A 12,072-nucleotide genomic window follows, 5' to 3' on the forward strand; every position below is an offset into this window, starting at 1 on the left:
GTTACAATGAAATATCTAAAGGCAACAACCATGATTGAATATTCTATTTCAGAAATGTAAGAAACTTCCAAAGTAATTTTAGTGATTGCAAGAAGGTTAACGTCCTTGGTGATTGTAAAAGGAAACTTTCAGATTTGCCTGAATACTACAAGATTAGAGAGGAATATAGGTGACGTTAAATGCTTTTAGTAGGAAAGCAAAGGAAAGGAGCCGGAATGATTTCTCCCTGATCTATGGTTACAAGAGGATGACACTGCGAGAATTCCTGATGTAACTAACTACTCATAATTCCACTAGGTAATTGATACCACAACATAAAAAAAAAGGGAATTTGATGAGCTCTATCGATGCACCATCAGTAATTTCTTATACATACATTAGAATAAATACATAATTAAAACCAATTGACTAATTAGTAATTGAAACTGACAAAGCAAAAAGAGCAGAAATTTTGGCGAAGATGGAGTTCTTACCTGAAACAGTATGATGAGTTCTGCTCAGCATTAGGGACATCAGGAATACCTATAAGGAGTTCACAAGCAGGTCGTAAGCACAAAATTCCTTTCTTGTATTTTCATTAAGCACATCTTTTAAAATCCAAAATCATAAAAAAAGGGCTAAAGATGTCTAAACACTCATGCTGGATTTGGGCAATGGTATTTGAAAATTGGTCTACAATGCCAAATACCAGAGGACTAAACATGCATGTATACAATGTAAAGCAAGATACACAATTACTGTATTTTCTCGAATAAAGATGATGAGTGTGTGGATCAGATATCAGCCATGCAAGAATGTACATGTACATGTATAAACAAATCAGCATGGCCCTAGTAAAAACAAAAGAAAAGGAACATCTGATGCTGTCACTAACTGTTTGATGTCTCTGATTGTCTTGTACTCCTTGCTGTCAGAGTCTCCCTGCTTTCTGCATCTGTAGAAAGTTTCACTTTAAGTTCTTTCTTTCCTTTCCTTTGGCTCTCACTCTTTCTCTTATTCTTTTCATGATCAGCTTCACCTTGAAATCCTTTCCTTCTCCTTCTCTTTTGTTCTCCCTGTTTACTTGTTTCTGTCTTGGATGCAGTTAGATCTTTCCTTGATCTTTTAACTCCTCTGTCATGATCTTTCCCACAACGTTTCCTTTTCTTACCCGTCAGTCTTGTCTGACCTGTGTCAGATAGCATGGAACTGCTGTCTGTGCTTTGCATATTCTGTCTGGTACAGTCATCGAGCTCACCTTCATGAGATGAACACGTTTGTTCTGTGTCCAACTGATGGCGACTTTCAAGTGCCGTCTGCGTATGCCCCATGTCAGGTTGATGAGAACATGATGGCATGGCAGGATCCACCCTGACAGTCATCCCCGCCAGTTCATCTGCAGACACGCAGATGTCATCTGCAGACACGCAGATGTCTTGTGAAGCAACTTTGTCTTCATAGCGTCCAATTTTCTGCCTTGGATTAACTACAACATGTAACTCCTCAGGGCGTTTCCTTTTGACCCCCCTCTTTAACTTGGAAGATATAGACAACACTTTTGCTGTAGCACTCTCTGCATTTTGCTGCACTTCTAATGCATGATGATCCTTTTCCTGTGTCAGGTTTGTGTCTTGTTTGTGTTTACTACTATCCAGCTGCTGTCCTTTTGTTTTCAGTAAACGCTGGCATTTCTTCACATGGTGACGCCATTTCTTCTTTGCATGTCCAACCTTTTTCTTGATCACACAATTTTTGAATAGCTGACTGGTATATTTCAAACTCCTATTTGCTGTCCTTGTCTTTATTTCCCTTTCTGGTACTGGAACTTTGTGCCAATCATTGTGCAGGTCATACAAAGGGAAACCTAAGAAAAAAGGCAGGCTGGTATTAAAAGTCTTAAAAACAACAGTTACTGGTACAGTGATTGTTCTATCACATCAAAAAATAAAGGTTTTTAAAAAAAACTACTGTACTACTAACAGAACTGTGGATAGCATACCTGTAATCTGTATGTAGCAGCTAGGGGGCGCTGCAAGAAAAAGAGAGCAGCTACCAAGAAGATGGGTCATGACATCATCACCAATCCTGCAGAAATCAACAGATTTGTTTCCTTGCTTAGAAAATATCCTAGCCATGTTTGGATCATCTTTCAAGGTGATGATGGAGGGTTATTTTGTCTTTCTGTAACAATGGGGTTCAAGCAAATGAAACAACAAGGGAGTAGAAACAGAAACAACATGCCGACACCCGGGGTTGAACCCAGGCCGGCAGATCACAAATCCAACGTGCAAACCACAACGCCAAAGGCTCAGAGCTGTTGGCGTGGTCAGTTTTGCAGCGCTGGGACCCCACTGTTAGATTTCCCCCATAAATGTAAACATCAAGTCAATTCTTGGTTCTTTTTATCTGGCAATCTTACCTGCTAAGAAGAATCTTCCACACTCTTCTGTCTAGTTTCCTGATCTTGTCATCTGGATGAACCATCTCAATACACGGGGCTTTCACAGAGAAACTCCTGCTCTTCTCACTTGCCTGTGGCCATATAAAGATGGGATATTATTTTCTAAATAACGTTAACTCCACACTAGGTGCAATGCTGCTTTTACCAATTAGTTTGGTTCATTCTGTTTACTTGACCAACTTTTCAACGATGGTGCAACTAATCACTCGGTGGTTCATTTGGTGGTTATCGCACCTGGCTAGGGATTATCGCAACATATAAACCTCGGGCGGGACATTAACCCTTTATTAATTTATACATACATACAAGGTGTATCATAAAAGTTAGCTACATGTACCTTGCTTAAAAACAAGGGCATGATTCAAATGCTGTGAGAAATGTTAATCTCTCTACAAACAAGCATGTCATTCAACTTCATACTAGTAGGTACATTTTGTAAAATTGAAGCAATATGATATTTTAGAAAAGGTGGGATCTTTCCTCTTCCACTGTCTTCGAAAAAGGAGTCGAACTCAATAACCCAGGAACTTGAGTCAGCTTTCACTAGCTTTACACTAGAGTAGACACTTGTGATATTGTTTTTACACTGTTTGAATCTCTTGGAATTAGCCCACGGGCAATAATTTGCAATAAACTTTATCTTTCCTTTGATACATTTGATAACGCTACTAGTACTTCACTTACCAGCCTGTAGCCTAAAGTGAGCACATTCTTCGTGGGCCCTCTGGGACTTTTGCACAGCTTCTGTAGAAGTGAAAACAGCAGGTAAACAAGTGTTTGAAAATATCACCTCCATGAAATATCTGAAGCTTTTGTAAAATTTCTCGTTTTGTCTTGTCTCATCGACTGTCCATCTGATAACTATCAAGCCTGCCCTGATCTTTTCAGCGCAGCCCTTATGGTAATCAGATGGTACCCAGGCTATAAATAAGGCTGTAACTAGCATGATTTATTCTGAATTTTTTGTGTCGGTAGTTTAAGTTTAACTTCCTCCAGAGAAGCAAACACTGTCCAACTGATCTTGTATCTTTATGTGACCACAATGATAAGAAGGACTGTCTACTTTTCTCAGACCCTTGTACCAGGTTCTGTACCCACTGTTGTGTTCACTGTGAGTTACAATGTGAGTTACACCTTTCATTCTATTACTTGGTAGCAGGAATTTAGTATTGTTTCATGTTTAGGTACTGTAAATGCAGAAATGTTCGCGGTGGATTAATGTTCGCGGTTTTCGCGGTGACCACTTCACCGCAAAATTAAATCCACCGCGAATATTTTTCTATTATGATATTAGACTGCAGTCCATGGTGTTACCGCGAAATTAAATCCACCGCGAAAACTCCTCTTTCCCGCTACCGCGAAATTAAATCCCCGCGAACTTAAATGCATTTACAGTACCATCAGATCGGTGTATACGTGTACTTGTTGTAAACATAAGGTGTTTATTAAATAAAGCTATTGCTGTTGGAAATGGTACAAACTGTTTCGGCGTTAGATATGACTTAATGACTTACTAGTAACTTAAGACAGCCCACCGGTCATTAAACTAAACAAAACATCACACAATCCTCACCTCGATTGTCCTGAGTATCACTTCACTTTGATTTGACACCTGCTCAAACGACATGCGCGGCGGGAGGGGCTCGTGTCCTGCAGACAGGCCCACTAGGGTGGTCTGGAGTAGCTGGGTGTACCTGAATATAACATGGAGCATAAGGCTATGTTCAATTCATTATATGGGTGATGTCCGTGCACCCATCACTATTTGTTTACTTCCAAAAGAAATTTTATGACCGTAAATTATACACAGCACATATTATGCAGCACATTTGAAAATGGATACAATATTCAGAAGGGACTCTGTATATCTTGCACAATCATCTATGTTCATTTAATTATACTGTTATAGCTGAATGTAATAAAGATCTGTTGACTTTTGGTGACATGTTTTGGAATTTTAGGCAGTTTAGGAAAATTCAGGTTCAGGTACACTAGTTCACCTTTATTCGCATGGTAACCTGTATACATTGTATAAAAAATATGAGGGTATTAGGATATCAAGTTGATGGACTGTTAAGTTTTAAACTAGCATATTCTGAAAATATTACAATTTGAAACCACCTTCCTTCGACTTGATATCCCTAAATACCCATTCTTCATTCGAAACATCGGATATAGGCTACCCGTAACCCCGCTTGGATAAAGGTGAACTTGCATTACACCAGTGTTCAGGTCTGAACCTGTACCGAAATAGTTTTACAGGTACAGGTAACGTTACAGGCATAAGGCACAGTCCTACTGATGAGCTACTATAACTATAGATTACTGACTCCTGACTGTCTCCAGCCTGCAGTAGAGGTACAGGAACAGCACGCCCTGACAGCTGCTCGGAGAGGTAACCCTGCAGGGACAGCACCCTGGGGAACAGCTGCTGCAGGATGCTGAAGGCTGCACAACACAGAAATATGAAGACAATTTTCATTGGTCGTTGCGAGAAAAAATGGTAGTCTGGCTAGCATGCAGGCTAGCCTGCTGGGCCATGGTTTTCCGTAAACCCGTCGTGGTAGGACCCCTGGCTTTGTGAACTGTGTGTTGAATACGTGTAACGTAACCGTGAAATGTATTTATAAGTAGCCCTGAGTGGACAAACATGCACAAGAAATGTCTTCGTCAATTCCATAAAAGAAACATCATCTCACCTTTGCTGTTAGACCCATTTGGCTGTTTTTCCCTGTCCGCCGCCATAACCCTGGTGGTGTTTACTATGTCCTCGTGTGGCACTGATTTTCTAAAACCGACGTATGCGCTGGAAAATGCGACGTTAATCGTCACAACATAGTCCGTGGCTAACCTACAGATAGTGATGGATTTACAGCACTAAGAAAAAAACTATAAGACAATGATTTCCCGAAGATAAAAGACGGGTGACATTACATTTACAGTGCACATGCATGCATGCTGGGTCTGCTATGCCCTGACTTGCCCGCGCAACTGTTACTGTAAGTTTATCTTATTTCGCGGCATCCGCGGCACTAATGAATTTCGCGAAAATGGACAAACCAAGGGTTAGAAATATCTTTGACCTCGTGGCTAAAAAAATACACCCGTGAATCATCAGGTATTTCTTCGTGTTTCTGGTGAAATGTAACTGCAGACTTACGGTAACGTTACTGTAAAGATTTCAAAACCTACAGTAATCAGCTGTGTCCAGCAGGGGGCGTGGCTTTCTCAGAAGTAGAGTGGGTCAAAGGTTAAAGACGTCGGAGGATATTTGGAATGAACATAATTTCGGAGACGACTTACATGATTATTAAAGGACTGTGCAAACCAAAGCCTAATTTGCATAATTAATGAGATCAGTTGATTAATGCATGGCATTTCATAATAGGACAAACATTTGACATATGAAATTGAAAAAGATAGAAATATCGACGGATATCAATTATACAAATTGTTACCTAATTTACATAATTAATGATAAAAAGCATAATATTAAATGATTAGGATCTTCTTGCGACATTTGGCAGCTTTGTTAAGTTGAACATTATCAGGCAATCGCATAAGTGCCTCATTTACACAGTTTATGAGAAAATGCTACATTTCCATAATTTACAATGCTACACTAGCTTTCTTTGCTAAGAGTGAAACTTTCATACATTGATCATATTGTTAGCTAGAGAAGATAATCAACTGGTACAATTTATGCAAATGAGGATCTCATTTTGATAATCAATAAGAAACATCTACAGTAGGTCACTAGTCACTCATAAGAGATCGCCCATTTTTTGACAGCAATGCCTACAAATATTCATCGCGTAAAACAATCTTCATAGTTAGAACACGAATAGTAAACACACCAACAACAACAATCATTTAACTTATAAACAATAAAACCGTCGTTGATATTTATTGCCACAGTTATTCTTGGGACAGGGGAGTCCAAACCTTTATTGTAAAGAAATTAATTTGCAAGTGATCATGCCCGAGGGCTGATTGCAAATACATAGGACTAGGAGATATACAAGTAACAATGAACAGTAATATACAATATTCTACTCTAATACTGGTGTTGGCTATTTCTAAACACGGGTTGGTCGCGAGACATAAAGAAAACGGTGCAAAAGAGAAAGCCCGTTAATCAGCTCTAAAAACACGAAAAAAACAGTCACCAAACCTCTGCTTGGAGGGTAACAGGGTGTTAGAAAATATAATGACACTTTTAAAACAAGACAAAAAATACTAAGGGAAAGCACAATGGTCTTTATTCTTTAAAATCATTTTCAAATACAATTTTGTTGTTCAAACAGACAGAAGTACATATATATCTATATATCTAAATTCATATATCTATATATTTCTATCTATGTATACAGTTTCGTATAGATCGATGAAGCAGGACCACATGTGCCATCCATAAGCGCTGTTTTATCGCCTTCCTGTTGTGCTGTTCAGTCACAGATGCTGAGCTGACCGACGCACCAGGCGTTATAAGTACTCGAGTGTGAACAGGTGAAGATACCACGCCCACCGCCACAGTGAGGACCTCTACGTGTTGAAAAAAATCAACGGTTATACAAACAAACAAACAAACACACAAACAAACAAGGACATTAGAAAGCCGCCATATTGTCCTTTTCGGAATTTCCTGAACTTTGATATTGTCTTTTTCTGAGGAAACATTAAGTGACAACCCAATATGACACTTCGGCTTGGGAGCAGGGTCAAAATTTGACCTTGCATGGCCTACAACTGAATACGATGAAACAACCACACAACGTAAGAAAAGGACCAACCTGTCTTCTTGCATCGGATACTTGGCGGTCCCGTCCGACAGCCACCCGCATGCGCAGAGCTCCAGTCCGCCATGAAAGGCCTCGGCCAGCTGGTAACAGGAGGCGAGGCTAGCACCCTGTTCTGCGCATGCGTGCTTTGCTTCATCCATGTCATACGTATAGTTACCAGCTGGTGACTGTGCTTGAAAGACTCGTCCTGCAACAACCAATAGGAATCGATGTTATACGTTACCAAATGCATCACCATGGTTGATTAGTTACACGTCCAATCATAGGACATTGCTTTCCGTCGATGATTTTCTGTGATATTTGATATAGGTACTTGGTTCCTTATACAAGAAACAGTACATAGGCAGATTATACATTTTTTAACGCACTGTCCTAAACAATGTCTTTTGTTCTAATATCCACATTTCTATTGATTTGATGTCCCATGAAAAAAAACTAGTCGTGTAATTTTTTAGTATTGATGAAAAGTTCTCAAATGTTTTCGGATGTCTTTTACATAATTCTCATGGCCACTCGTATTTTTTGCGCCTTGGTTTGTTTGGGAATCACTTACCCAGTTTCGGTGTTACGGTTTTTGTTTTCCCGCTAACTCGACATTCTGGGTCGTGGCATTCTGCACATGCGTGAGGTCGTCCTGGATACTATTCACCCTGTTTCGCTCCTGAGCCAGTTGTTCCTCAAGGGTCGATACTCGGTCTACGTAAGGCAATAGGGGATTGAAAAATGTAATGGGGGGGGGGGGGGGGGTGGAGGTCACAGGTAGTAGTAGATCATGTATTGAAGTGTTAACAGGTGTTTCGCCAAGGTGGTGGACCAAACCAGTCATATTCTAATTTTCTGTTCGCAAAGAAGGAGACAGAGAACGCATCTATTTTTAATTATTCAGCAAGTTATCTACAGCAAATAGTTGCAATGTTACAGACAATATTTGTACGGTTGTCATCGAAAAAATTCTTCAGTTTCATACTAAAGACAGCAAAGAAAATATGTATTTACTCGATCGTATTGCCCGCTATCTTTATTTCCTGGTCTGTTTCTTTCCAATTAACGAACTATGTAGCATAACAAATGTCACGAAGATACTAAAGGAAGTTCTAGTATTGACATACCGTCTGAAAAATTTGCTATCTTCTGTGAAAGTTGCTCCACAACGATTTTCAGGCGATCCAATTCAGACTTGAGCCCATCGTCCGTACCGACATTCACTACCTGGTTACACGTGCATTTCTCCTCTGTCGGCGGCTTGCAGATGGATTGACCAGAGCACAGGAACACAAACGTCACAAGAAACGTTACGACGACAGCCAGACACGGCGCCATATTTCCTTATAATGTCATCGAAAATTGTAGGTGGGGAAGGGACTTTGTTACACCTGTACATATGTCGACAAGGAAGTCTTTCTTCCGCACGTTGAAGCTACATTTTATACTGTTGATTTTTCATCTACATTGTGGAAACGCAGTGACTAGTGAGGCATGTTGCGTTGTATTGTGCCCCGTTGACAGCAAGTCAACGTACGTAGCGAAACTTCAACCGTGACAAGTTAAACAACTCCATGACATGCTTGATAACACAGGTCATGACTGGAAAGGTTTCTGAACTACCAAACGACATTGTTGCTGACAGGACTGGAAAGGTGTCTGAACTACCAAACGACATTGTTGCTGACAGCTGACTTTTACTTGTCACCTGATATATATCCGAGTACATTTCTGATACCGTTCATCATTCCATACAGGAAGAACATAGCTGGTTCAGAGTCACAACATAATAAATGATTAAAAAAAATTTACGGTTCTCGGTGGTAAATGTTGGCACGTACATGTGGACATTGCCAAATCCGTGTGTGTTTTTGTACACTATTGACAGGTGACCTGATGGGGCTCGGTGGGCGTCACTCCACCGTTAGGGAAAGTCGCGTTAAGTGCCTTTTCCAAGGGCACAACACCGGGGAATTGGCGTGTATCAAACCCGGGACATCTAGGTTCCGAGTCAACACTATTACAGAGTGACACAGACGAACGACAGGGTGTTAGAAAATAACACTTTTCAAAGAAGACAAGGAAATATCAAGGGAAATTATTGTCTTTATTTTTCACATCTTTTTCAAATGAAATTGTGATTGTATCCGAAAGCATGTTTAAATTTATCTCTGGTGCATATGGTGCTTTCGTAACTCCTTGCGTCTCATAATCGTCTACGTCGCTGTTCAGCAGAAAAGAGCCGGCGGAAGCACCAGGCGTTCCATTGGTTGCGCCCTCCGCAGGAGTTAATGCCCAACCGGTTTCCACAGCCAGATCTAAAGTTGACAAACGAGGAAACAAAACTAAACAAACATTGGTGAATACTATTATAGTTTCACCAAGTTTGTTGAAAAGACGGGGTTCAACCTCCTGGGTTTCATCAGGTTAATGAATGACTGAAATAAGAAGTAATATCTGACTTGATTGGGGAGGTAAAAAACCTGGCTGGGGATGTAAAAGGCAGTGGAAAGAGAGGGATGGGCTCCGCCTTCCAATATCATGCCGTAAACACAGTTGATGACAACACACTGCCCTTATGGTCTGAAAAGGGGCATGGGTCAGCCCATCCCTTATCAAGACCGTTTTATTTCTATGTGACACTGTTAAAAGTTGTTATCGACTTGAGTGTAGTACCACATTCTCCTCGGCCTTGTCTTGTTATCACTGGTATGTCATAGCGTCACAATGTTGTAGAAAATGTCTCAGAACAGAGGTCATATATGACCCGACTTTTTTGACGTTTTTTGAAGGTCTCTTTGTTTGTTAGGTTTTCTTTGCATCGTTAAAAAAATGAAAACGCAAAACAAAATATAACAAAATAGAAAGCCAGGTTATGACAGGGTATTAGTGGCCGACATTACAAACCGCTCGCCCCCTGCCCTCTAGATCTGTAAGAAATTGCGGTCGCTACCATCCCCTCCTACCTCTGCTTGGAGGATAATCCTCCATTGTGTATTTGTGTGTGCTGTGTGTGGATCCGTACAATTCACACCTACATGCTAATTGAAATTGTGACTCCACATCCGCTACGAGTAACCATGAATGGAGATTACTCTACTGATTCAGTCATCCCCAACAAGAAACAAGCTGTTGTTGTGGCGGGAAAAAGTACTCTCCAAGCAGAGGTTAGGCTCAGGCTGTTCTTTAACGTTTTTTAGTCGTTTTTATCGGGCTTTGTATTCTATATTTTATCTTGCTGTGTCAAAACCTAACTGGCTGGCGTACTTCAAGAAAAATAACAAATACTAACCTCTGCTTGGAGAGTAGGGAAAAAGAAAAAAAAACCATGGACCCTAGGTTTGACCAAGGATATAACCTCCTTGGTTACCAAGGAGAACATTATATATCATAAGGCAAGGCTGATTGTACATGGCCTGCTGATGTCAATGATATCAACCATCAACGGGAAACTGGTCTTCAGTAAAATATGGGTTTCACCATTTTGCCATATTGCTACCCCATGTGCACGTACTGTAGCCGGTTACAATATTCAGCGCAAACATATTCAATATACCGCCTTCTGTGTTCCTTTAAAAAAAATGCATGCAGCACTGGTGCTTTGAACTTTTAAGACAAACATTGTCTTATTTACCAAGCACGAACCTCAAAAATGTAACATAAACAAGATGTCAAGTAAGACAATAATAAAGTAAACGTCTTTATTTTCTTCCCGACATCTACTTGGAGATAATCCTCAAGTACCCTGATGCCGTGACATGCGCAAATGACAGCTCATGGGAGACCACGATTGTAGTTCTCAATAATCGTTTGCGTTTGTTTATTAGTTGTCTTGATTCTGTGTGTTTGTATGTGTTTTTAATGATGGGTGCGTATGAATGGTGTTTTCTTTTGCTGATGTTTTGGTCTTTGGTGCTTTTCTTGTAATTAGCGGGTGTTTGTAGTGTGTGGAAGGAGACATGTAGTAAAATGCGATGTGTTTTCTGTGCGCGGCGGATGGATCTTGATGTGTGTGTTGTATTGTTGTTGCTCCATGCGCGGGCCGGCTGGATGAGTCGTCACAGCTATCTTGCCGTGAAAAGACAGTACTGTGCTGTGCTGTACTTTGATAAACCAATCAAGTATCATTTGTCATGCCTGGTAAGGGTGGAATTCCACTGTCAATGTGTGTCAAAGTAGAAAAGAAACGCAAGTTCGACGGACAATAAGACGCAGACAAGGCGTGACGATTCCGGCCAGGTCCGTGCCCTTAGTACTAGTACTTCACGCCAGCTTGACAAGACATCTGGTTCATTTGATTTGCGCGACTAACGCAGACAAGGCAAGACAGCATGTCCGCTCCAGCATCGTCCCCGAAGAAGGCCAAGAAGCCCGCGGCGCCCAAGGTCCCTGCGGCTCACCCGCCCACCACCGTCATGGTTACGGCGGCCGTGGAAGCGCTCAAGGACCGCACCGGTTCTTCCCTGTCGGCTATCAAGAAGTACATCGGTGGCAACTACAAGTTCGACGTGGAGAAGAAATCGCACTTCATAAAGCGCGCTCTGAAAAGCCTGGTGGAGAAGGGTACCCTCCTACAGGTTAAAGGGACCGGGGCGTCGGGGTCCTTCAAGATCAACGTGGCAGCCAAGAAAGCCGCCGAGAAAGCGGCAAAGAAGGCCGTCAAGAAGCCAGTCAAGAAACCCGCGGCTAAGAAGGCCACGAAACCAAAGACAACCAAGCCAAAGAAGCCCAAGGCGAAGAAGGCTACCACCCCCAAGAAGACGACGACCAAGAAACCGACCGCGAGCAAGAAAACCAAGAAATCTCCTGCCAAGAAACCTGCTAGCAAGAAATCCGTCAAAAAGACTC

At 41.3% G+C, this 12,072-nt stretch overlaps 3 protein-coding genes across 4 annotated transcripts; 1 reads left to right on the forward strand and 2 right to left on the reverse strand.

Moving 5' to 3' along the window:
- Positions 1-449: 449 nt before the first annotated feature.
- On the reverse strand, positions 450-5,479 carry LOC118432388. Its single transcript, XM_035843941.1, has 8 exons — positions 5,140-5,479; positions 4,771-4,888; positions 4,014-4,134; positions 3,125-3,184; positions 2,399-2,511; positions 1,979-2,064; positions 875-1,843; positions 450-522 (listed from the first exon to the last, which is right to left on the reverse strand). The coding sequence occupies exons 1-8, from the start codon at positions 5,183-5,185 to the stop codon at positions 470-472; spliced, it is 1,566 nt and encodes a 521-aa protein (XP_035699834.1). The 5' UTR covers positions 5,186-5,479; the 3' UTR covers positions 450-469.
- Positions 5,480-5,959: 480 nt separating this feature from the next.
- Positions 5,960-8,678, reverse strand: LOC118432239. 2 transcript variants are annotated; one of them, XR_004833047.1, is made up of 4 exons: positions 8,352-8,678; positions 7,796-7,938; positions 7,234-7,429; positions 5,960-6,985 (listed from the first exon to the last, which is right to left on the reverse strand). XR_004833047.1 is itself a non-coding variant. In XM_035843767.1 (2 exons), exons 1-2 carry the CDS (start codon positions 8,560-8,562, stop codon positions 7,808-7,810), a joined length of 342 nt encoding a protein of 113 aa, XP_035699660.1. In that variant the 5' UTR covers positions 8,563-8,678; the 3' UTR covers positions 7,545-7,807. The 2 variants fall into 2 exon arrangements, 1 of the variants encoding a protein (XP_035699660.1); XM_035843767.1 differs by lacking the exons at positions 5,960-6,985; positions 7,234-7,429 and having other exon boundaries at positions 7,545-7,938.
- A 2,180-nt stretch (positions 8,679-10,858) lies between these two features.
- Positions 10,859-12,068, forward strand: LOC118432128 (histone H1-like; the record flags this gene model as incomplete). Its single annotated transcript, XM_035843655.1, has 1 exon — positions 10,859-12,068. A coding segment is annotated over exon 1 (513 nt), but the record flags the coding sequence as incomplete, so codon positions are not given.
- Positions 12,069-12,072: the final 4 nt, after the last annotated feature.

This window comes from Branchiostoma floridae, chromosome 15 (assembly GCF_000003815.2).
Source record: "Branchiostoma floridae strain S238N-H82 chromosome 15, Bfl_VNyyK, whole genome shotgun sequence".
NCBI classification, from domain to species: Eukaryota; Metazoa; Chordata; class Leptocardii; order Amphioxiformes; family Branchiostomatidae; genus Branchiostoma; species Branchiostoma floridae.

What these genes read in the sequence shown, in the direction of transcription:
- LOC118432388 (XM_035843941.1), bottom strand. Translation starts at nt 5,185, where the DNA reads ATGGCGGCGGACAGGGAAAAACAGCCAAATGGGTCTAACAGCAAAG. An exon ending in CAGGCTGGAGACAGTCAGGA is followed by an intron (nt 4,135 to 4,770) that starts GTCAGTAATCTA and finishes TGTTATATTCAG; the next exon opens with GTACACCCAGCTACTCCAGA. An exon ending in TCACTTTAGGCTACAGGCTG is followed by an intron (nt 2,512 to 3,124) that starts GTAAGTGAAGTA and finishes ATATGGCCACAG; the next exon opens with GCAAGTGAGAAGAGCAGGAG.
- LOC118432239 (XM_035843767.1), bottom strand. Translation starts at nt 8,562, where the DNA reads ATGGCGCCGTGTCTGGCTGTCGTCGTAACGTTTCTTGTGACGTTTGTG. An exon ending in GATAGCAAATTTTTCAGACG is followed by an intron (nt 7,939 to 8,351) that starts GTATGTCAATAC and finishes TGCCTTACGTAG; the next exon opens with ACCGAGTATCGACCCTTGAG.